Below are 25,648 nucleotides of genomic sequence, written 5' to 3'. Positions count from 1 at the left end.
ATGCACTGATTCCAATCATAAACAAGGAGGGTTGGAGTTGTGCCATGAAAAGGTTGCAGTTCTAAATGTGTAGTAAGTTCTTTTAGGGTGTTTTTAACTGACTTTGTCTCTTCCACGATGTCATTTCTCTCTCCTACAGGATCTGTTACAATTATTCAAATTGGGTGATGACGTCATTTAACGACTTCTAGCGAATTTTAGGACAGCCAATAGAAATTTCCCTTACCGAGGAGTCGGCAAAACTGAGTAGTAGTAGTTAAATCGGAAGTGTGGAGTCAGTTGCTTAAATCTTTCAGCTTTTTTTAAACCTTAAATTTAATTGAATCTCATCAGGTTTTAAACTCAGGTTCAGTTGTTCGCTGAAATTAGCGACAGATTTAGACTTCAGAACAAATCAAAGAAGCGCTGGATGATCAGTAATAATGACACGGAAATGTCTGCCGTAACTGCATCACGCTGCTCCGCTTTGCTGTTTGCTGTCGTCGTCGTGTTCGCCTCTGCAGGTGAGGTTTACAGTTAGAAACTAAACTGAGTTTATCTGACAACAATAGACCAGCATCGACTAGTTTACATGTTGTTAAGAATAATAATAACAATGATAATAATATGGATTTAGTTTGTCTGTGTGGACACTTAACATCTGTAATCCAGCTGTGACAGAGACAAAGAAGTGTAATGTGTGTGTCAGTGTGATGTGTTGTAGTGTCAGGAGTCAGGATGCAGCTACAAAGCTTCTTGTTCAGTGTATACAAACAGCTGTAGCTCCATAAAGGCAGCATGCAGAGACTCACAGTGTCTTATAATGAGAGGCTGCTTTCTCTCACACATTATGTTCACTTATTATCAGCACATGTTGTTGTTCTGTGGAAGCTAACATCTTGTAGTTTCTGACACTTTGCATGTTTAGCATGAGGCTAAAATTCCCCCTCAGTGGGTCACTGGTGACCTGGTGGATGTTCAGAGGTTCATTAAATCCAACATGACTAAAAACACAAATGTCAAAGGAAATAGTTGTACTTTGACCTTTAAGCTCTCTGCTCTGTGTTGTTTCCTCTTTCAGACCAGAAAAACATCACAGCTGAGTCTGGACAGGACGTCACTCTGACATGTCGAGCTCCAAACAACAACATCATAGTTGTGTACTGGAAGAACGCTGACCTGAAGCCAGATTATGTGCTTTTGTACCAGGATGGTCTCTCTAATTCAACACACCAGCATCCATCTTTTAAGAACCGGGTGGATCTGCAGGACAGACAGATGAAGGATGGAAACGTGTCTTTGATTCTGAAGAACGTGACGATTAATGACGCTGGAACATACATGTGTCATGTGTTCATGGCAGAAACAGACACATTGGAGATTCCCAGCATCATCCACCTGGCTGTTGTTCCTCCAGGTGAGTGAGTAGAGTTGAGTGTGTGTGTGATCAGAGGTGAAGCTGCTTCCTGGTTGTTGATGTGTGTTTGTTGTATGGATGAGCTGGTGGATGTCAGAGGTAGACAGATGTTTCCAGCTGTTGTCTTTGTGGCTGGTAGTCTAGAGTTGACTTGTTCTTACTTATTATCAGCACATGTTGTTGTTCTGTGGAAGCTAACATCTTGTAGTTTCTGACACTTTGCATGTTTAGCATGAGGCTAAAATTCCCCCTCAGTGGGTCACTGGTGACCTGCTGGATGTTCAGAGGTTCATTAAATCCAACATGACTAAAAACTCAAATGTCAAAGGAAATAAACAAAATATTTAAAGTCAATCATTCTGATCATAGTTGTACTTTGACCTTTAACCTCTCTGCTCTGTGTTGTTTCCTCTTTCAGAGCCAAAGATCATCAGAGCTGAGTCTGGACAGGACGTCACTCTGACATGTCGAGTTCCAACCAAGAAGATCAGAAGTGTAGTATGGAGCAGAACTGACAAGCCAGGATTTGTGCTTTTGTACCAGGCTGGTCGCTTTGTTACAGATCACCAGCATCCATCTTTTAAGAACCGGGTGGATCTGCAGGAAAGACAGATGAAGTATGGAGACGTGTCTTTGAATCTGAAGGATGTGAGGATCAATGACACTGGAACATACATGTGTCGTGTCCTCAATGAAAGAACCAGCTCATTGAAGATCATCAGTATCGTCTACTTGAGTGTTCCTCCAGGTGAGTGAGTAGAGTTGAGTGTGTGTGTGATCAGAGGTAAATGGCCTGTATTTGTATAGCACTTTACTTAGTCCCTAAGGACCCCAAAACGCTTTTCACATCCAGTCATCCACACACTGGTGATGGCAAGCTACATTGTAGCCACAGCCACCCTGGGGCGCACTGACAGAGGCGAGGCTGCTGGACACTAGCGCCACCGGGCCCTCTGACCACACAATAGGCAACGGGTGAAGTGTCTTGCCCAAGGACACAACAACCGAGACTGTCGGAGCCGGGGCTCGAACCGGCAACCTTCCGATTACAAGGCGAACTCCCAACTCTTGAGCCACGATCGCCCCAGAGGTGAAGCTGCTTCCTGGTTGTTGATGTGTGTTTGTTGTATGGATGAGCTGGTGGATGTCAGAGGTAGACAGATGTTTCTCCAGCTGTTGTCTTTGTGGCTGGTAGTCTAGAGTTGTAGAGCAGCATTGTTTGGTTAGAGCAGAAACAAAGACATTTATGAATCCGTCTCTTCTTCTCTTGCTCTCTAACTCGTCTGTAAACATGAAACTTAGATTACACAGGAAACACGTGATCTCACCCAAAGAACAGTCGCCGTCCTGCTTTGAAACAACCAGAACAAAACAAAAGCACGTTTGCACTATTCCAGCACGGCTGGAGCACACACTGGCTGATGTGACAATTCATGGATATAATTTCCAATATTTCTTTAGCTCCCACAACATCTTTAAATGGTAAATGGCCTGTATTTATATAGCGCTTTACATATCCAGTCATCCACCCATTCACACACACATTCACACACTGGTGATGGCAAGCTACATTGTAGCCACAGCCACCCTGGGGCGCACTGACAGAGGCGAGGCTGCCGGACACTGGCGCCACCGGGCCCTCTGACCACCACCAGTAGGCAACGGGTGAAGTGTCTTGCCCAAGGACACAACGACCGAGACTGTCCAAGCCGGGGCTCGAACCGGCAACCTTCCGATTACAAGGCGAACTCCCAACTCTTGAGCCACGATCGCCCCACAACAACCATGTGGGGTCAGGGGTCATGTTTGGCTTGAGACTTTTGAAAAGTAAATCATCATGTGTTTGAAAACGTGCTTCTTTAGCATCAGGCTAAAACTCTGCTGTACCTGTGATCTGGTCAATGGTCACAGCTCTCTGTCCCATCCAACCAAGTTACCCTTTATTTAAATGAAGTGCATCAAACCGCATGAATGGAGACGAGCGTCTGACTGACTGCTGGAGTCCAGCATCCACCCACACTCAGATGGCCTCCATCAATTTTCTTTAGCACAGATGTGTCCTGCTCACTCTGGAGTCAGTGTTATCATCCTCATCTGTGACAATGTGAGACTCCAGCTGAGCTAGTTTGTTATTTATTAATTCACTGACTTCTATTATGTCCTGATAGTTTAACCGTAGAGTTTAATCCATGTGTAGCTGAGCAGACTCCCTGCATGTTGTTGCTGTTTCAGAGAGAGGACGGCTGCTGTCACTCTGTCAGGTTTAGATCAAATCAAACTAAGCTGGCAGTTTATCTGAATACAGGCAGTGCTTATTGTAAAGTATATACAGTGGGGCAAAAAAGTATTTAGTCAGCCACCGATTGTGCAAGTTCCCCCACTTAAAATGATGACAGAGGTCAGTAATTTGCACCAGAGGTACACTTCAACTGTGAGAGACAGAATGTGAAAAAAAATCCATGAATTCACATGGTAGGATTTGTAAAGAATTTATTCGTAAATCAGGGTGGAAAATAAGTATTTGGTCACCTCAAACAAGGAAAATCTCTGGCTCTCACAGACCTGTAACGTCTTCTGTAAGAAGCTTTTCTGTCTCCCACTCGTTACCTGTATGAATGGCACCTGTTTGAACTCATCATCTGTATAAAAGACACCTGTCCACAGCCTCAAACAGTCAGACTCCAAACGCCGCCATGGCCAAGACCAAAGAGCTTTCGAAGGACACCAGGAAAAGTATTGTAGACCTGCACCAGACTGGGAAGAGTGAATCTACAATAGGCAAGCAGCTTGGTGTGAAAAAATCAACTGTGGGAGCAATCATCAGAAAATGGAAGACATACAAGACCACTGATAATCTCCCACGATCTGGGGCTCCATGCAAGATCTCATCCCGTGGGGTCAAAATGATCATGAGAACGGTGAGCAAAGATCCCAGAACCACACGGGGGGACCTGGTGAATGACCTGCAGAGAGCTGGGACCAAAGTAACAAAGGTCACCATCAGTAACACACTACAACGGCAGGGAATCAAATCCCGCAGTGCCAGACGTGTTCCGCTGCTGAAGCCAGTGCATGTCCAGGCCCGTCTGAAGTTTGCCAGAGAGCACATGGATGATACAGCAGAGGATTGGGAGAATGTCATGTGGTCAGATGAAACCAAAGTAGAACTTTTTGGTATAAACTCAACTCGTCGTGTTTGGAGGACGAAGAATACTGAGTTGCATCCCAAGAACACCATACCTACTGTGAAGCATGGGGGTGGAAACATCATGCTATGGGGCTGTTTTTCTGCCAAGGGGACAGGACGACTGATCCGTGTTAAGGACAGAATGAATGGGGCCATGTATGGTGAGATTTTGAGCCAAAACCTCCTTCCATCAGTGAGAACTTTGAAGATGAAACGAGGCTGGGTCTTCCAACATGACAATGATCTAAAACACACCGCCCGGGCAACAAAGGAGTGGCTCCGTAAGAAGCATTTGAAAGTCCTGGAGTGGCCTAGCCAGTCTCCAGACCTCAACCCCGTAGAAAATCTGTGGCGGGAGTTGAAAGTCCGTGTTGCTCGGCGACAGCCCCAAAACATCACTGCTCTCGAGAAGATCTGCATGGAGGAATGGGCCAAAATACCAGCTACTGTGTGTGCAAACCTGGTAAAGACCTATAGTAAACGTTTGACCTCTGTTATTGCCAACAAAGGTTATGTTACAAAGTATTGAGTTGTATTTTTGTTATTGACCAAATACTTATTTTCCACCCTGATTTACGAATAAATTCTTTACAAATCCTACCATGTGGATTCATGGATTTATTTTTCACATTCTGTCTCTCACAGTTGAAGTGTACCTCTGGTGCAAATTACTGACCTCTGTCATCATTTTAGGTGGGGGAACTTGCACAATCGGTGGCTGACTAAATACTTTTTTGCCCCACTGTATCTTTACTGCAGCTGTGTTAAAAACATGGCTGCCCTCTCGCTGTAATGAGACCAGCTGAGCAGAGTTACTGATCTGTAAGCAGTTTCCAAACTCCTGAGACTGATCACAGTGTGGCTTTGAACCTCTCATGCTGAAATCATCAGTATCTCTGTGACCAGCTGTGATAAACTGCTGATAAATTAACACATTATCTTTGTGCTATAAACTTACCTGCCAGAGCAAATACATAACAGCCACAATACACAGTTGGTCTGTGTAACAACTGTAAAAAACTATTGTAAGGAGCTGGACCTCTTCAAGTTTGTTTAAAACGTTTAATCCGAGAAGCTTCTTCAGTTCTAAGAGCAACTGGTGGATCTCTCAGATTTTTAAGCCCTATGGGAGTGTCCCCCAGGAGGGTCATGGAGCACCTGTTGATCCTATTGATCCCACCATTCTGATGGACATAGAAGAGCCACCTCCACAGGATAAAGGACACTCTTTCGAGGATGCTAATGTTCACATTTTGGACAGAGAGGACAGATGGTTTTAAAGAGGAGTGAAAGAAGCCATCTACGTCCACTGTGAGCGACCATCGTTGATCATCAGGGGGGTCCTTTTGTCCCTCTTGGGGGGGAAACTCCCACAGAGCTTGAATCTGAATCACAGGTTCAGATGTTTCAGCCTCATAATAAACAAACACAGGTTCAGAGAGTCGAGAATTTGACCTTCCAAAAGTCTCAGACATGTTTTAACGAACTCTCAGTCTGCAAATTATAAAGATCAGCTGGATCAGTTTTAGTCATATTTAGTCAGATCATCTGTTTCCTTTGTTAAATTAAGAAAAATCCACCAGTATTTTCTCTCTTTATACATATTGTGAATAGTTTGTATTAATCTGTTGTCCTGAACTAGAAGAGGAAACAGATTCTGTTCTGTTCTTCACTCATCACCTACCTGACAGCTGACACCTCACACCTGTTTCTCACCTGCAGGTCACACAGGAGGAGACACAGAGGATGGAGAGAAGGAGGATGGAGGGAAGAAGGACGGAGGGAAGGAGGACGGAGGGAAGAAGGACGGAGGGAAGGAGGATGAAGGGAAGAAGGATGGGGGGAAGACGGACGGAGGGAAGGAGGATGAAGGGAAGGAGGATGGGGGGAAGGAGGACGGAGGGAAGGAGGATGAAGGGAAGAAGGATGGGGGGAAGGAGGACGGAGGGAAGGAGGACGGAGGGAAGGAGGATGAAGGGAAGAAGGATGGGGGGAAGACGGACGGAGGGAAGGAGGATGAAGGGAAGAAGGATGGGGGGAAGGAGGACGGAGGGAAGGAGGACGGAGGGAAGGAGGATGGAGGGAAGAAGGACGGGGGGAAGACGGACGGAGGGAAGGAGGACGAAGGAAAGAAGGACGGGGGGAAGGAGGACGAAGGGAAGAAGGATGGAGGGAAGGAGGATGGGGGGAAGAAGGATGGAGGGAAGGAGGATGGGGGGAAGGAGGACGGAGGGAAGAAGGACGGAGGGAAGGAGGATGAAGGGAAGAAGGATGGGGGGAAGACGGACGGAGTGAAGGAGGATGAAGGGAAGAAGGATGGGGGGAAGGAGGACGGAGGGAAGGAGGACGGAGGGAAGGAGGATGGAGGGAAGAAGGACGGGGGGAAGACGGACGGAGGGAAGGAGGACGAAGGGAAGAAGGATGGGGGGAAGGAGGACGAAGGGAAGAAGGATGGAGGGAAGGAGGATGGGGGGAAGAAGGACGAAGGGAAGAAGGACGGGGGGAAGGAGGATGAAGGGAAGAAGGATGGGGGGAAGGAGGATGGGGGGAAGGAGGACGGAGGGAAGGAGGATGGGGGGAAGAAGGATGGAGGGAAGGAGGATGAAGGGAAGAAGGATGGGGGGAAGGAGGATGGAGGGAAGAAGGACAGAGGGAAGGAGGATGGGGGGAAGAAGGACAGAGGGAAGGAGGATGGGGGGAAGAAGGACGGAGGGAAGGAGGACGGTGGGAAGAAGGACGGAGGGAAGAAGGACGGACGGAAGAAGGACGGAGGGAAGGAGGACGGAGGGAAGAAGGATGGAGGGAAGGAGGACGAAGGGAAGAAGGATGGGGGGAAGAAGGACAGAGGGAAGGAGGATGGGGGGAAGAAGGATGGAGGGAAGGAGGATGAAGGGAAGAAGGATGGGGGGAAGGAGGACGGAGGGAAGAAGGACGGAGGGAAGGAGGACGAAGGGAAGGAGGAGGGAGGGAAGAAGGACGGGGGGAAGGAGGACGGAGGGAAGAAGGACGGAGGGAAGGAGGATGGAGGGAAGGAGGATGGAGGGAAGAAGGATGGAGGGAAGGAGGATGAAGGGAAGGAGGATGGAGGGAAGGAGGATGGAAGGAAGGATGAAGGGAAGGAGGATGAAGGGAAGGAGGATGGAAGGAAGGATGAAGGGAAGGAGGATGGAAGGAAGGATGAAGGGAAGGAGGATGGAAGGAAGGATGAAGGGAAGGAGGATGGAAGGAAGGATGAAGGGAAGGAGGATGGAGGGAAGGAGGATGGAAGGAAGGATGAAGGGAAGGAGGATGGAGGGAAGGAGGATGGAAGGAAGGATGAAGGGAAGGAGGATGGAAGGAAGGATGAAGGGAAGGAGGATGGAAGGAAGGATGAAGGGAAGGAGGATGGAGGGAAGGAGGATGGAAGGAAGGATGAAGGGAAGGAGGATGGATCTGTTCGACTGATAGTTGGTCTGTCAGTTTCTGCTGTGCTTCTTGTTGTTGTTGCTCTTCTTATTAATCTGATCTGCAGAAAATATGAGAGGGGTTTTAGCACAACAAAACAAAACCTGAGAAAAAAACGTCAGAAAACAATTGAAAGGTCTGCAAAGTATTCAAAGCTGAATAATGCTGAGACTGACTTTCCATGAAGTCACTGTTACCCAGCGCGACGAAAAACATGATCAAGGACAGAAAGAAACTGATGATGCCCCATGTGACTTTTCCTCCTCAAGCCCAGCCCACTGGGAGACAGCTTGTTTTTGTGTTTGTGGTGTTTTGCTCGGCTGTGCCCTTTTTAACACTGTTGTGTTTAACTTTGTTTTTTTTATATCTCTGGAAATAAAAGTTTGGTTTGTAAAGAAAATGATAATGAGTGAAATCAGTCTGTCTGTCTACATTTATGAAGAAAACAGTGATCAAAAACTCAAATATTTACTCAATAAACTGAAAAAATGTTAAGATTTAACATTCCTGTGAATCACTAAACTAAGATGTATAACCACTGTTTTTGAAAACTGCTTCACATCTGTGCTGCATGGAGTCGACCAACTTGTGGCAGCTGTAAACAGATATACCAGCCCAGGAGGATTTGACAACCTTCCACAATTCCTCTGCGTTTCTTGGTTTTGCCTCAGAAACACCATTTTTGATGTCACAAGTTTTCTATTGGATTAAGGTCCGGGCACTCTGCTGGCCACTCCATGACCCTAATTTTATTGGTCTGGAACCAAGATGCTGCTCACATTCTGGTGTGTTTGGGGTCGTTGTGATGTTTAAACACCCATTTCATGGGCATTTCCTCTTCAGCATAAGGCAGCGTGACCTCTCCAAGTATTTCGATATAAGCAAATTGATCCCTGATATGAGATAAGTGGGCCCGACACCATAGTAAGAGAAACAGACCCCATCATGATGCTTGCACTGCCATGCTTCACAGTCTTCAGAGAGTACTGTGGCTTGAATTCAGTGTTTGGGGGTCTGAGGGCTCAGGGCCGTCCTGTTGTCATGGTATCAAGTGCATGACGACTCTCTGCACACACTCTGAGTCCTTATGCACATTTTCTATAAGTCCTCATCAGAGGAATGCAGCTCATCTAAATATCTGTAAAAAAGTTTTTGTTAATGCAAAGAAATTTCTTTTTAAAAATTTCTGTAAATACTGAAAAACAAAACAGGAACTTTCTGTCATTTCTCTGTTACTTCATTCATTTGGTTTTGTATGAGTGGTCATGGCAGAGACGTTCCTCCTTCACATTCTCCAAAAACGTCCATTGGGCCGATTTGGACTCTTTGCCAGCCTGATTCTGGGCCCCGGGCCTTATGTTTGACACCCCTGCACTCAACTCTTTATAGCTCTGAAAACGAATTTAAGAACAACAAAAAAACCCTCAGAAAATAAAGTAACTGACAGAAATTTTAAATATGAGCATAATTCCACCAAAGAGGCTTTTTATTTTCAGGCTCTGGTTGTTTGAGGCTGTCAGACGCTCAGTTATTGACGATGATGCTTGAATTCAAACAGACAGACAACATGAAAGATGAGGAAATCCCTGAGCACTGTGCAGAGGACTCTGAGGATCCTCAGCGTCACTGTGACACGTGCCTGTATGTGCACATCTTTACTTTTAATAAGATGTTTCAACATGCAGACGTGAATCTAACACAGTAACAGCTGCCTTTGTTTCAGATCCAGCTCATTCCAGTTCACTGACAAAGTTTTGGTGCTGCGATAACGACTCTGAGCCGATGAAGGTCTGATGACTCTGATAACATCTCCCTCCCAGTAATAACCTCCCAGCAGCAACTATGACAGACACGTCTCCTGACAGTGACACTCTTACAGATACACATTCAAGACTCAAGAGCTTTATTGTCAATACAGCAGTAGACACAGTATACAGCTTACCACATGGTGCATTTATAAGTATACAAAAGATATCTCTCTCCAAGAGATGTAAAACTCAAAATTACAAATACATAACATACTAAACTTTGTGATGCGGCTGCTGCTGCTCCACATGTTAGTAAATCTGACCCTAAATCTTCCTGCTTCTCTTAGAGCACACAGGTAACGGCTGCCCTGAGCATGAAGGTGTGTCTGCAACATGATGAAGCTCGTCTAGAGCAATGATTACAATCTGCTCCGGGGCAGCTGGAGAGTCCTGTTTGCTGTTTGCCTCCTTTAGAAAATAGAATAAGAGCCAGAAACTTCTTCTCAACACAAAATAGTCGTTGAATGTGTTTTATCTTATTTTCTAGGGTCCATTAGAGTGACCGTGGATACAAAGTGATGTTAGTGGAGAATTAAAGGTTTTAGTAAAAAGTGTGAAGGTTGACAGTTTGATTACAGCTGCTCAAACTGGTTTCCTGTTCTTTGTATGTTTGTCACACTTATTAAATGTTTCAGATCAGGATGATGTAGCTTTGGATTTGTTCCCTTAATAACAAACATCTTCATTTACAAACTTCAGTTTGTGTTTTCTTTGTTTAATATTTTAATGTGTTTGATCTGAAACATTTAAGTGTGACAAACATACGAAAACCAGGAAACCAGGAAGGAAACAAACTCTGTTTCACTCTGTTTGTTTCCATCTTATGTTCTTATATGTTGTTTGTTTGAAACTTGTGATCAGTATTTTAAACTTTTTAAACTGAACTCAGACACAAACTACAAACTGGTCAGACATTGAAATGAATTGTTCCTCTGAGTATCTGAACCTGCTGTTGTGTTGCTTTTGTGTGCTGCTGTCACTGATGGCTGCTGCTGTGACAACAGACACACAAACAGTTTGATGTCATCAGAAATCCCTCTGCATACACTGAGAGAAAAGCTGCTTTACTTTCACACTCCAACACTGTTGTCATGTCCTGCAGTCTGAGTGTAAAACAACACTGCCCCCGTGTGGTTAAACTGGAGCATTGCACATGATAATTCACATCCAGCAAACGTCTTGGACCTTCACACTCATCTGACCCTGATTTAGTGGAGACTTTAGACATTTCAGTGTTTCTAAAGTCTACCTCCTTTTTTGTGATAGTTTTTAATGAATCGGGACACAGCTGGGACACGTTGGTTATTGATTTCACTGTTTAAAGCTTTAAACAGATCAGAGAGACAGTCCAGGCAGATGGGATCACGTGGTGAGTGAAATAAATACAGAGGTGGTCACCTCTGTATTTATTTCACTCACCACATGACTTCTTCAGTCTGAGCTGACTGCAGGTTTCCTCAATCTTATAAACAGAACATTTGCATAATGACTGAAAGCAGCCCACTGAAGGAAGAATGGGCTGGGAGGTCAGAGATCAGTGGGCTTTGGTCAGTGGTTGTTGATCATGACCTGACAGATCTGTATCCTGTGTGTGCACCCACTGTGGGCCTTTTCTGTGCTTAGTGTCAGCCTGAGCTCCATGCAGGCCTCAAAGGCCAAGCAATTCAAAAGCTTCACCAAAACAAGGCACCACTCAAATAGCTGGACCCAGGCTCGCCGCCCTTATGGAGGAAAACATAGAAGATGATCTCTGTGAGTTATTTTTACTGTCATATTATAAAATGTGATGTTCTAGCATCATGTTATTCTTCTTAAGCCTTTGAAAAGCTTCCTCTGTGTCCATTAAACTGATGACTTCAGTGCTGCTGTCTACTTGTTACATTTAGTACTGTTTCATTTTCAACCTAGGAAGATCTGTAAGAAGGACTCACAATATAACATAATACTGTAAGATTACTTACAGGTAAAATACTCAGATTGTACTTAGATAAAAGTATGTAATCACAGACTCGCCCAGCCTGACTGCCTTGAAGCTCAGGTGTCTTCACTGCCTCCTCTGATAAGAGCTGGAGACCTGAGTAGGTTCGTCACCCATCAGCAGCAGATCACCTCTCGATCGGGCACGTTTTCATCTGGGAGGCTTTTAGAGCTCACTGCCCTCGGCGTCGCTGCTGGAACAACCAAGTTTTGCTATTGAATCTTTGACCTGCTGATCTCACAGAGGCAGGAGACCCAGAACATCCATGCCAGCTTCAGTTTATGCTCTGTCCTGTCATCCAATCAGATTTGCATGTAATACACTGATATTCAGCCCCAGCCTGGTGTTCTCTCCATCTCTGACCTTTCACACAATTTAAACTAACAAACTTTCTCTTTAAAACTGTTTGTCAATCACAATTTACTCGATTTATTATTATTCTATCACATATTTATATCAGTCATAATGAACTCAGTATGATCTGAGCTGTAAACCTGTATTGATCATCACAAACCTTTATAGCGCTTCAGAGCAGCTCCTTCAGTGGCTGCAGCACCCACGATGTGGGCGGAGAGATTTCCTCCCCTCTGCTGTCAGACTCCACCACAAAGACTTTGCAGCTGATCAAACACACACATGTGCAATAGGACTAAGTGTAACACTCTTTTTCTGACAACGTTGTATTTGTACTCAGTTGTATGTAGCATGTGTATTCTATTTTTATCCTATCATTCTATTCTATTCTATTGGGTACAGTTGTGTACAGTTTCTTATTCTATTCCAGGGTTCTCTCATGTTTGCTATGTAACTGCACTGTCCACTTCCTGCTGTAACAAAACAAATTTCCCACATGTGGGACTAATAAAGATGCTCTTATCGTTACTGTATAACCACAGGTTCACTTCACATTTGGTAGAATATAAAAGGACAAAGCTGGACAATTGTCATCACATTTCTCATTAGTTGCTGTTAGCACAAGCACACAAAGAAAGCAGAGCTTTAGCTTTAGCTCCCTACATCACTTTTAAGCCTGGATGTTGAGGCTTTTGCTTCCTCTCAGCTGTGATGACATCTCTGTCTGCTCCATCTCACCCAACATCATCCATCTGACCTGATGCTACCTGACAAACTAAAGATAAAATATTAAATTCATTTTGCATCACTTACATTTAAAATACATTTAAGGTGGATTTCTTAAAAGGGAAGGGACTGACCTGACTGTTGTGTCGAGACAGGTGTGAAGGGAGTTAAATCCAGTCTTATACTACGGACGTGTTTGGTTTTGGTCTGTAATACGTTGAGTTTATTATCTATAAGTTAACATAGCAAATCCTCCATCCAGAGGCTAAAGTGATATCAGAGCTAGACTACTTTAAGGGAAAACAGATGATCGTCTGAGCCTTAAATGAAATAAGGTTAAAAAGAAATGCTGCTATCGACAGTGTGAGGCAGTGAGCTCTGTTACACCATATTTTTTAATTTTCTTTATTATTATTATATTATAGTGTTATTACCTTCCTGTTACTTCATAATAGAACGACAGTTAATGGTAAAAGTCTTGAATAGTTTTGAATTTATTTTTCCATGATCACATTTCATTCAATCACTCGTGGACTTGTATGAATGTTACATGTGTTATTTTCACCCGTGGATTTACAGACACTGTGTGAACACAGTTTTCATTTTATCCAAAGTTTTACTTGATGTCCAACTGATAAAATCACTGACAGACAACAGAAGCAGGAGCTCAGAGAGAAATTCAATTCAACTTTATTTATAAAGAGACAAATCACAACGTTTGGTTTTATTTTACAGAAACTTAAAACTAAACCAAATTCAGGACGTGTATTAAACCTGCAGCTGATCCCTGTCTGCTGTTCACTCCCTTTGATTTCTGTTACCAGCATCATCTCATGTTCCCCAGGTTCACTGACAACGCTGAAACCACCAGCGGGAGACTAAGAGTGCTGATTTAAAAAGATTCAGACATTTTATTTTGCTGCAGCTCAACATGAGGCTGGATCCTGATTCTTTGTTGTTTTTGTTTTCTCTACATGAAGAAAACAGCAGCAACAAGAAGCACAGCAGGAACTGACAGGCTGACCTTCAGTCCAACAGATCCTCCTGTGTGACCTGCAGGTGAGAAACAGGTGTGAGGTGTCAGGTAGGTGATGATGAAGAACAGAACAGAATCCATTTGCTCTTCAAACTGCTGTCAGACATTATCTGCTGCACTCTGATCACATCACTCAGACCAGCTGCTTTCTACAAAGTCTCATCAGCAACATCTTTACAAACCAACATCAGATTGTGTGTTTTGTGGTCTAAAGTTTTGTGCCTCTGGTTTCTCATTGGCTCACACTCTTGCAGAGCCGTAACACGCACATGAATGAGAGGTGGTGAGTGTAGTTCCTGTTAACAGGGTATTGCAGACCATCCCGCTAATTGCCGAATTTACTTTTGTCTGTCATATTTATGATGAAAAACAAATGTAATCAAATTAGATATTGATATTTTCATATGGGAATTGATCCTGCAACATGAAACGCTGGGATTGGAAGTTCAGCATCGCTCCGCACATCATACCTGTGAGATGACAGACAGCAGTGTGGAGGAGAGTGCGACACAAAAACACAGAAATATGACTGACAGCTGCAAACGAAGCAGCATCTGCTGCAGGTGAAAGATATTGGGACTAGCAGAGCAGAGTGGCTTCACTGTAAAACAAAATTAGCAGTGAGTGTGAAAAGTTTCTGTGTGTGGAGTTCAACACCGTCCACTCAGAAGCTGCATCACTGGATGGTAGATTTAAAAAGCTTGCATTCAGTGACAACAGAGCTGTTGATGAGGCACTTCAGAGAATAACTGCAGCAGCAAAGTGCACTCCCACCCAGCTCCACCATTACAGGGCCAAGTGAAGGAGGAGCCACAGACGTCTGCTGTGTGGAGCCTCTTTGATGAAAGAGCTACAGGAGATGCTGCAAAGAGAAATACTACAGCTGATGTTATGATGGAGATGAAATGTTATCTTGAGGAGCCCCTCATCCAACAAGGAGAAGGCCCACAGAGCTGGTGGGAGGCCAAGGCCACAGTCTTTCCCTACCTGTTGAAGGTGATGGAGGGGAGACTGTGCATTGTGGCAACATCTGTTCCTTTGGAGGGTCTTCTCAAAAACTGGGCAGATACTAAGGAGAAACCACATCAGCCCATCCAAGCTGAGGCAGCTGGTTTTTCTGAATGTCGACCTGCACTGAGGACAAACTGTTTGGCTGCTGAGTTTGGTTCTGTTCTGTGGATTTGTTTACAGTGGGGCTTTTTGTGCTGAATTAAACTTAAAGGTTTGAGTAAAATATTAAACAACAGTAAGAATGCCTGCTTTTGTAACAGAACAAAAACACAAAATTAGGCAATTATAAGGCTTTTCATAAAAACACTACATGCAAAAGGGTTTGTCAGCACACAAAGCATTCACATTTGCCAAGTAAAGCTAAAGTATGAGGCTACAGAGGATAATAACTTAAGAGACATTTGGGAGCCACGAGACGTGCAAGATAATCCAGAGCTTAGATCTAAATAAGGAAGTCTTAACTCAGTAATGGAGAATATCCTCACACATTAAGAAGCACCGAGGGAGGGAAGTCCTTCATCACTCTGTCAGTCAGGTAGGTGATCAGTGAAGAACAGCACAGAATCTATGTACCTGCATGTTCAGCTCAATTTGTGGATGCAATAAGAAGTAAAGTGAGAGTGATCAGCTTACCAGTGACTGTGATATTAACCAGGTTACTGATGGCACCATTACTGGACTCACACCAGTAAACTCCGGTGTCGTGAGGCACCAGCGTACTGATTGAACATGATTGATCACGTTGCTGTTGTCCCCGCCCATCTCCACACTCAGCCCTCTGCAGTTTGCTTGTGTTTCTCCTCACAGTCCAATCAGAAAAGCTTTGGTCCTCCTCACAGATTACAGTCACAACATCTCCCTCAGAGACATCAGAGCTGTTGGGACTCACGATCAGACGAGCTGCGAGGAAGAAGAGAGGTTAGATATCACTCACGACTGAACTTCTGGGACCGCTCCGCCCCCTGGTGGCCTGATTTGATAGTGAAAAATTATTTTCTACCAGGCTGATGTAATAAAGCTGTGGAATCAGGACTGAGGTTTCGGGCATTTCCCCTCGGCTATTTGCAAGTAAGAAGAGCAAACATCTGAAGAGGCACAAGCTCCAACATTTTAGTAATATGAAGAACAACTTTGTTGCTTGACCAGCACGTTGTGGCCTGCAGCCTTCATAGGTTTAAGGTTTAAAAACATTTTTAGGATTATTTGGTTCAGTGGAAACTACTGCTACTGACAGTGAAAACATTTGCAGACCTTTTCAGAGGATGAGCATTTGTTCGAGGGTCCACTTTCTGCCCTGAGCCTGGTTCTGCCGGAGGTTTCTTCCTGTTAAAAGGGAGTTTTTCCTTCCCACTGTCGCCAAAGTGCTTGCTCATAGGGAGCCATATGATTGTTGGGTTTTTCTCTGTATCTATGAAGCGCCTTGAGGCAACTTTTGTTATGATTTGGCGCTATATAAATAAAATTGAATTGAATTGAATTCTGCCAGCTCTTCATTTCTGTGTATGCACAGGATTCTCTCCCTTTCCTCTCCTTTCACTGGTGGGTGAGAGGAAGTGGGCAAATTCTACAAATGTCATTTAAAGATTAAACGACTCACTACATGTTAGCTAGATAACACACATGTCTTAAAGATATAAAGACCTGGATGGCCGCTAACTTTCTGCTTCTTAATTCAGATAAAACTGAGGTTATTGTACTCGGCCCTGAAAATCTTAGTAATATCGTATCTAAGCAGATTCTTACTCTGACATTGTTGGGGATCACTCCTGAATTTACTTAAGCCTTAGAAAAGTAAAGTAGCCTAACAAAGTAGCTAAAATCGTGGACGTACAGCATTTGGACAGAGAGAGTGATATTAATTTTCTTTGCAAACAAACAAGAATCTTCAGGGTGCAATGTGTGCTGGGCAGCAGCCAGGAGCGAGGTCTCTGGTGAACCAATCCCTCGCTACAGATTCTAGCGAAGGGACGAGGCGTGTCACATCTCTGGTGGGGATGGAGCCTCAGTGCTTCTTTTAATATCTCTGAGCTTTCCCAATCACAACTATCTCTACTGAACTTTGGCTCCGTCTAAACAGTTCTTTGAATTACTTACTAAAACAATATATGACAGTAATGAGAAAGTGGCCACTTTCATGAGTAAATCATGTAAGCCTTATAAGATTTACTTATATGTAGTCTATGTTGTGATTCTACTGGTGTTACTGGTTCTGCTGGTGAGACGATGTGTTCACAGGAAACTTGAAGGTTTGTACATATTCATTCTTATTCATCGTGGTATTTTGTTTCCATTCTGTCATCATAATTTGGTCCATTTAGATTCTTAAATCATAAAAGTGTTTACTTTAACTCATTTCAGCAGATGGAGAAGATGACATCACCAGTGACATCACATACAATGTTGTGAAATCATCAAATCCTCAACAACCTCCAGTCAAAGAAACCAGAGATGGAGGTTTGTGTGTTCACCCAGGTGTCATCCACATACCTGAACCAATGACTTGGTGGTGTTTCAGGGTAGGATAGCAAAGCCCTCTTTCCCACGTCTTCCATATACAAGTTGCCCACAATGGGTGAAACTGGGGAGCCCACGGCACACCCACGTTCCTGCCTGTAGAACTGACCCTTGCATGTGAAACAGGTGGAATTAAGACACAGTTTCAAAAGCAAGCACACCTGGTCCAACAGCCTTGTCTTGTTCTAACTGCTTCAGACAGTCTGTCACCCTCGTCCTGTGACCACTTCCTGGGTCTCTTTCAGTCTTCAAATATAAAGTTTTTACAGCTTATAGATTTTAAGTTCTGCTCCAATTATTTGGGTAAAGATAATAAACACTTTGATGGCCTATAAGTGAAAGTGAAAATGTGATAAACCAATAATATAATTAATAAATAATAAATAATTATATTTTTTGATAAGTGAAGTTCACTGAACTGAAAGGAAATTTTGGTTTGATGATGGTTGACATGTTTTCCAAATAGAAGTTTTTCCTCTAGTGAGGAGATGCAGGTGCAGCAGAGCATTGCTGGAAGAAATGATCCCAAGGGTGGAATCTCCTGAGAAATCTTCAGAGACCCAGCGAGAAGTAGGGACCATAGCTGACAGCCCAGGCAGGGGTTGAGGTCAAAGGTCATGCTGTTTGGGGACCTACTGGTCATCATGAGAAGATTCTGGAACCACAGCAATGACCATAAAGCTGCACTGGATGGAGAGCTGTGCCACGGGGCTTTCCAGAGGTAATCACGAGGAGATCGTGGACAACAGATGGAGATCTGAAGGATGAGGGGAGCGTTCCAGGCTCCAATCGACAGTGCAGAGAGGAAGTTCAAGGATGGCATCATGATTCTGTGAACAGAAAGCAGAAGCTATGGTGGTGACGGGGAATGACTGACAGCAGTTTCCTATGAACATCACCTAATGCTGTGTCACTGTGCTATGCATGCTTTGACACTCTGAAGAGGGTCTTCCTTTGTGTCATTGTTGTTGTCATTTGCATCATGAACAAGACTGCTGAAGTGACTCAACAGGTGGGGTTACAACAGCAGTAAAATCATTGAATCCAATACCCTTTCCAAAAAAGGTTTTCTGCAGAGACGAAAGGACAATAGAGGAGTCATAAGTACCCCCCCACAGGAAGAATGCATGAAATGAGGTGATGAGGGTTGATAGAGGCCATAAAACAGGAGTGCTGACAAAGGCCTGCAGCCTTGAAGATAACTGAAAGCCACATTGACAAACAGCAAAACTAACTGGTGTGTTTGTTATACCCATGTCTGCATACATTTGGACTCTGGTCATATGGACAGTGATAGAAACAACTGGAAGAGACATTTATGAAGCTCTGAGGAACTCAAACCACTCTGCATGTGTGATTTACACACCTGGAGGAGATGCACCACAAAGCTGGAACGATTTTGCAAATGTTAATTTCTATGTTTGACTGTTAACATTCATTTGCTTACTTGGAGGGTGTCAATGGAAAATTGTATTTAGTAGTCAGTATAATCTTTTAGTGATATAAGTTTGCATATGGTAGAATGCTGCATGTAACATTCTAGGGTGTTCACCCCACATCCTAGGAGCATGAGAGAGGTCGTACCTTGTCTTATTGTTTTATGGTAGGATTAACGTAGCTATGTCTGTTTTAGTCTAAGTGCCTTTTGGTTTGATGAACTGCTGGACTTTGAGACCAGCAGGTTTAGGGAAGATCTTATGGGGCCACACTCTGACCCCCCCCACACACACACACCCAATGAAGTATAAAATAAAGACCGGGGCAGTTTCTCAGGCGCGACTCTCTCAGTCCGGAGACTGCCCTTGCTTGCAAGAAATTCTGTGTGTTTCTCTTCTCTGAGTCTTTGCTGAAGAAGTATTTTAGAATATATTCCTTAACAGAGAGAACGATGCTCGTCACAGTTCTCTCCCTCATGCACGAGCAACACAAAGAGCTCTGGTGACTTGCGTCTTGTTTTTGCCATTGTAGTAGAATTGTCTTGGCGTTCCAGCAATAGGTCTGTGCTAGATGAACGTATCAGCAACCTTCAAACACGTGTGGAGAATTCATTATTTCTTTGACAGATTCTTTAGTAAATAACAGAAAAAAGAAAGTAAGAGAAAAATCACCTGCACAAGTGCCGAGGTAGGTCTCCCTGCAGAATTGGTTTTCCCTTCATCAGGAGCAGCGCTGGGCTGTTTAAATCACGGACAAACAGGATCCTACAGTTGTTTATGTTTTTAAACCCATTTTGCACAGAGAGGCATTTTTTGGAAAATGCATTGATAGTAATGTTGTTACACATCAAAAAAAACAACTACAGTAAAATAATCACATCGTGATGCCTCTGCCTTTCTAAATGGAGGGACAGTAACTGTGTGTGTATGTAAGCGTGTAAAACCTGAAGATGGTAAGATTAACAGTATTTTGTCTCTATCTGCCATTCTGCTATTCATCTCAACAATAACGTGGCGCACAGCGTGGCGTGAAAATAGCCACATGCAATGGAGCAAAATATGGGTGTGTGTGGTTGGAGGATGTGTTCATGCGCACAAAGGGGGGGGGGGGGATTTTTCTTGTGAAACAAAGGGGGGCCCAGCAAAAAAAGTTTGGGAACCACTGGTTTAAACGATGTTAGCACAGAAATATTAGCTTCTGTCATGACTGATGAAGTTACTGGTTAATAAAGTTTCCAGTAAAGTGTTTAATCGCAGCCACAGACTGACGGTAAATATCCCGTTTTTCTTTAGTGCATCTGTAATAAATATGTGCAAGTTTCAGTGCTTCGTTTGAACTGTATGATACTTATACTGACCCAGGGTCAGTGTAAAATACAATCCTAGCTGTGTGAACAAAGCCTGGCTCCTTTAATCCTGCATGACAAACCTCAGGATGCAGGTTATTATTACTCTTTCCTGCTGGCACACCTGTCACACCTGAGAGTCAGCTAGAAACTTACAGTGACGTGGACATCATGCAAAGACTGCCAGACTCTGTAATACTGCAAATGATCAGTGACTCAGGTTAATAAAAAAGAAAGTAAGAGGAAATTTAATTCTATAAAACGTGAAAAATTCCACACACATGTAACTCACCACTGTGTGAACATCACAGGGGAGAAATCGTTTCTCTGAGTCAGAGATGAGTGTCAGTAACACAGAAGTTGTCATGGTCCCCGCACCTCTCCAGCTGACAGCAGTCAGGCGCTTTGTTTTGTTTATTCTCCTCTCTCGCCTCTGCTCTCCCTTTCTCTCTCGTCCTCTCCCACTCTCTCTTTCTCCTGCCGGGGCGGAGCTCAGTGTGGGCTCCTGCTCCTGGCCCACGCACCTGGAGATGATCAGCACACCTGCCGCTGATTATGAGAATTGGAGTCCTACTTAAGATGGCGAGTCTGCTCTACTCGTCGCTGGATCGTTGAGCCATCAGCGTCAGTCGTCCTGCACTCTGCAAAGTTTGTTCGTGTCTGAACCAGGAGACTAACTGTCTCTCTGTCTGTGTATAGATTTCCCCTGGACCTGTTTTCCCTGTGCACGGTGACTGAGCGTGAGCAAGAGTGATGGAGGAAAGAAGAGGAGCTGTGTGTGGTTGCGAGGGCTGTATGGAAATCTCCCCTCCCTGGACTCCTGCCCCTTTCACTCCCGGACCCTGGAACCCCTTTTTCCCAGACACCGTTGTGTGTGTGTGTGTGTGTGTGTGTGTGTGTGTGTGTGTGTGTGTGTCACCGTGGAGAACACTGTAAATAAATTCACTTTTGATTTGAAGAAACTTGTGGTCTGCGCCTGAGTCCGCTCCACTAATCGTGACAGAAGTAAAACTCAGTGTCATGCAGTGACTTTTACACAACCAGATCAGATGAACCAGCTCACACTAAAACATTTTGCTGCACTCTTTACACTTATTTCTTTTCTTTCTGCTTTCTGAGAGAAAAGCTCTTTATTAGTAACTTTTACAACTTCTGGCAGGTTAATGTTTGAACTTTGGAGTGAAACACACCCTTAGTTACAGGAAATAACACCACTGTCTGTAACTAAGTGAATCCACCTGAACACCACCTGTGTGTGTGTGACTGCATTACACTCCCACTGCTGGGAACCTGAACAAGAACCAGAACAAAGTCTAAAATAGAAGCTGACAAACAGCTGCACCACCGAGTGACACTTTATTTTATAAACTTCACAACAGGTTTCATGTTGTGACCTGTGGAGGTGAAAAGACACAAAACCTGTTTTACAGCTTTTGAGCTGCAGGCAGGATTGAAACACACCTTAGTTAAAAGTCAAACAGCAACATTTGTCTCCTCCCCTCACGTCACTCAAATGTGACAAACCAGGAAACGGGAAGTTCTTCGTCCTCAGTAAAGAGAGACGCACAGACGATCAGACTGAGCTCAGACCAAACTAGCAGCTTCCTCTGAGTGAGTCCAGCTACAGGAGAGAAAAGTGGAAAACTCCAACACTGCTGCTTCAAGCTGCTGACGCTCCACACACTGAATGTGAGTTTGAGCAAAAACACGACTCAAAGCAAGTTTCAGTGAAGGTGGTAGAGGAGGGAGGGGAGCCAGGACTGACTGTACTTCCTGTCTGCTGTTTTCAGCTTCACTCACAGACTCAATGGCTTCCAGATCAGAGGAGGATCTCTGCTGTCCGGTCTGTCAGGAGGTCTTCAGAGATCCTGTTCTTCTGTCATGTAGCCACAGCTTCTGTAAAGACTGTCTGAAGAGATGGTGGAGAGAGAGACCAACACACAAGTGTCCAGTTTGTAAGGAAATATCAGTTTATGATCCACCTTTAAACCGAGCTTTAAAGAACCTGTGTGAGTCGTTCTTACAGGAGAGAGATCAGAGAGCTTCAGAGGCTCTCTGCAATCTGCACTCTGAGAAACTCAAACTCTTCTGTCTGGACCATCAGCAGCCAGTGTGTGTCGTCTGATGTGCCTCAGAAAAACACACCAATCACAGATTCAGACCCATCGATGAAGCTGCACAACAACACAAGAAGGAACTTCAGGAAACTCTGGAGCCCTTAAAGAAGAAGTTAAAGGTTTGTGAAGAAGTTCAAGTGAAGTTTGATCAAACAGCAGAACACATTAAGGTCCAGGCCCGACACACAGAGAGGCAGATTAAGGAGCAGTTTAAGAAGCTTCACCAGTTTCTAGCAGAGGAAGAGGAGGCCAGGCTGGCTGCACTGAGGGAGGAAGAGGAGCAGAAGAGTGGGATGATGAAGGAGAAGATGGAGGCTCTGAGCAGAGAGATAGCAGCTCTTTCAGACACAGTCAGAGCCACAGAGGAGGAGCTGAGAGCTGAAGACGTCTCATTCCTGCACAACTACAAGGCTGCAGTGGAAAGAGTCCAGCGCTGCCCCCTGCTGGATGATCCACAGCTGCCCTCAGGAGCTCTGATAGACCAGGCCAAACACCTGGGCAACCTGACCTTCAACATCTGGAACAACATGAAGGACATGGTCTCCTACACTCCTCTCATTCTGGACCCAAACACTGCTCATCCAAAACTCATCCTGTCTGAAGATCTGACCAGTGTGAGACCAGGAGGAGAGAAGCAGCTTCCTGATAATCCAGAGAGGTTTGATTATTCCTGCTGTGTCCTGGGCTCTGAGGGCTTTAACTCAGGGACTCACAGCTGGGATGTTGAAGTTGGAGACAGTACATGGTGGGTACTGGGTGTGTTAGCAGAGTCTGTGCAGAGGAAGGGACGCATACGGTCTGGATTATGGAGAATAGGGTTTGATGAAGGTAAATACTCAGCACGCTCACCATCAGCTCCTCTCACTGCTCTCTCAGTAGAGAAGAAGCTCCAGAGGATCAGAGTGAATCTGGACTGGAACAGAGGAAAGCTGTCGTTCTCTGATCCTGATACTAACACACACATACACACCTTCACACACACTTTCACTCACAGGATGTTTCCATACATTGGCACTGGTGATGGTGGTAAACTGAAGGTGTTGCCGTTGAAGGTGTCAGTGTCAGTGCAGCAGATGAGTTGAGGATGATGATGTTTCTAATGTTGTTTCCTGTCAGTGAGTTGAAGCTGTTAAACTGCAGCTGTCCTCCTGCTGCCTCGTTGTTCCAAAGCTCTTTGTTTCTCTTTTAGTTTCACTGTTTCTTTCTGTTTCTGCTGTCCACCTTTTCACATGGAAAATCATTTCACTGTTTCTCACTGAATGACTCCCCAAACTAGATTTGAAATTCTATCAAGTTTCTAATCATTACAAGTGATTCATGTTTCTATTTGATGTGTAAATGGAGATGATTTAGTTTGCTGGGATATGGACTGACATGTGTTGAATGGGAGGAGCAGTTTGTTGTTGTCTTCTTGTCTGTTTATGACAACAATAAATATGTTGTTGAAACAATGATTCATGTTTAACTCCATATATGAAATGTTTCTGATCTTTGAATTCTGTTTGATTAAAGACTTTCTTCATGACACAAATGAGATTTCAGTGTATTAATAGAACTAAATAAGCTCAGAGTTGAAAGGCTGGAGTATTATGTACGTGCTTCACTGTCAGGATCTTCAGGGGGATTCAAAGGGAAACATCAAACTGCTGTAATGAGATAAACTAGTTGGGCTGAACACACTTATCTGTAGTTTGTCTCCATCCAGGATCATCAGAATATAATGAACATGTGTGAAGAGCCACAAAATGCTGCTGCCCTCTCAGCATGATGAGCTCCAGCCTTTGTTAGCAGGACAACAGGAAACATGAGACAACTTTCAGAGACAGTAACCAACTGTGGCCACAAGATGGCAGCAGCTGATCTGAGATCCTTTATTGGACAGAAGGACTCTGCTCTGTGATGTCATCAGAGAGACGGCCTTCACTCTGATAGATCTGACGTCATGTCTGCACTGCGATGATGAAAGCTGATAAACACATTGTTATTGATCCATGAAATCACCTCTGTCCTCTCAAGTGTAGCTGTTTACAGAGCTGAAGAAGTCCTTCATCATCAAAACAGACAAACATGTATTTCCTGTATTAAGTGACGTCATCCTCACTCTGACCTCTTACATACATTCTGTTCAGTTTTCCTGCTGTAAGAAATAAACTGTGTGAAAATAGAAATGCAGGGAAACATCCATTAATCACAGCTGAGCCGTTTGTTTCTGACTCACATTCAATGAGGCTTCAGGTGTAAATACCTCAGAAGTGTTTGTGAGTTCAGTAGAAGCAGACCCAGTCGACCATCATGGCCTCCACAGCACTACACAATGCAACAGAAAGGCCTTCATCATCTGCTGAACCACCTCTGAACCACGACGCTCTCCCTGCATCTAAAAGCTGTTAGTCAGGATGAGATGCTGCTGTGATCGCTCACAATTTACCTGTGAGACCTTTGTAAATATTGTCTTTGTTTCTGGAGGAAACACCTTTAGTCTGTTTGTATTTGGAGTGCAGATCTGGGCGTCCATCACTTTAACCTGCACACGTTTAGTTATTGAGTGTAGTTGATGTTTGGCAGCATTTTATAAGTGACAGTTCATGAACGGTGAAGGAACAGAGGACGCCTGACCATCCTACCTGTGTCAGTAAGAAGACTTTCATCACAACTTCACAACTTAACACAACTGAAACCTGAATTCAGTGTTGCATAGTTTACTAACAGTGTGTGCTGACACTGAAGTTAGCAGTTTGTTTCCTAAGAGCTGCTGGGACAAACCACAGTGAGCGGCTACAGAGTTTAGTTAAGGTGGTTCTAACATGTGACCTGTTGAATTATTTACAGGGATTTATTTTTCATTTAAAGCATCATTTGTGAAGTTTTTATGAAGTTTAGTTCTTTTATGTTCTTTGTGTAACGTTTAGATTTTCTTGTCTTGTGTTTTAACTCTTCAGGTTTCCTGTAACAGAGATGTAAACCACCGTTTTCTGATGCTGCTGCACTGGGACATAAACACGGCCACTTTATTAGGCACACCTTGCTGGCTGCAGGTTATAACCCCTGCTGGAAACATCCCCACAGATTTGGATCCTTATTGCCATGACAGCACCACACAGCTGCTCCAGATGCTGCAGGATGCTGGTCAGGGCTCTAACAGTGAAACTTTACTGAAAGTAAGAAACCTGAGAGGAAATAAACTTTGACTTTAGTAAGCTGAGCTCTGAAGCTGTGATGGAGCTCAGTCGGTGTGAAGGCGGCTGCTGTGTAACAAGTGTTTGTCTGAGGTGCTGCGACTGATCGTGGTCATGTT

The 25,648-nt window shown here is 44.1% G+C and overlaps 1 protein-coding gene, 2 long non-coding RNA genes and 1 pseudogene across 5 annotated transcripts; 3 read left to right on the top strand and 1 right to left on the bottom strand.

The window, feature by feature from the left end:
• Positions 1-207: 207 nt before the first annotated feature.
• On the top strand, positions 208-8,875 carry LOC145419316 (uncharacterized). Its single transcript, XM_080296060.1, has 5 exons — positions 208-503; positions 1,061-1,396; positions 1,815-2,144; positions 6,306-7,307; positions 8,871-8,875. Exons 1-5 carry the CDS (start codon positions 410-412, stop codon positions 8,873-8,875), a joined length of 1,767 nt encoding a protein of 588 aa, XP_080152186.1. The 5' UTR covers positions 208-409.
• A 4,685-nt stretch (positions 8,876-13,560) lies between these two features.
• Positions 13,561-17,559, bottom strand: LOC145425817 (uncharacterized). Of its 2 annotated transcripts, none has more exons than XR_013906571.1 (3): positions 17,428-17,559; positions 15,574-15,840; positions 13,561-13,946 (listed from the first exon to the last, which is right to left on the bottom strand). It is a non-coding gene; the product is annotated as an uncharacterized LOC145425817 (long non-coding RNA). The 2 variants fall into 2 exon arrangements; XR_013906572.1 differs by having other exon boundaries at positions 15,574-15,815; positions 17,428-17,557.
• A 2,916-nt stretch (positions 17,560-20,475) lies between these two features.
• On the top strand, positions 20,476-21,198 carry LOC145425811 (uncharacterized). The gene is made up of 2 exons (XR_013906561.1): positions 20,476-20,860; positions 20,936-21,198. It is a non-coding gene; the product is annotated as an uncharacterized LOC145425811 (long non-coding RNA).
• A 689-nt stretch (positions 21,199-21,887) lies between these two features.
• Positions 21,888-23,884, top strand: LOC113017750 (nuclear factor 7, ovary-like; annotated as a pseudogene). The gene has a single exon (XR_013906525.1). The product of XR_013906525.1 is annotated as a nuclear factor 7, ovary-like (transcript).
• The last annotated feature ends 1,764 nt before the right edge of the window (positions 23,885-25,648 follow it).

This window comes from Astatotilapia calliptera, chromosome 3 (genome assembly GCF_964374335.1).
Source record: "Astatotilapia calliptera chromosome 3, fAstCal68.1, whole genome shotgun sequence".
Taxonomy (NCBI): Eukaryota; Metazoa; Chordata; class Actinopteri; order Cichliformes; family Cichlidae; genus Astatotilapia; species Astatotilapia calliptera.
Note: the sequence above shows the minus strand (reverse complement) of the source record. Positions and strands in the feature narration are given on the sequence as shown.

Bases quoted from the DNA above. Each gene is read 5' to 3' on its own strand.
- LOC145419316 (XM_080296060.1), top strand. From the start codon at position 410: ATGATCAGTAATAATGACACGGAAATGTCTGCCGTAACTGCATCACGC. The intron at 504-1,060 runs GTGAGGTTTACA...TTCCTCTTTCAG, and splicing joins CGTCGTGTTCGCCTCTGCAG to ACCAGAAAAACATCACAGCT. The intron at 1,397-1,814 runs GTGAGTGAGTAG...TTCCTCTTTCAG, and splicing joins CCTGGCTGTTGTTCCTCCAG to AGCCAAAGATCATCAGAGCT.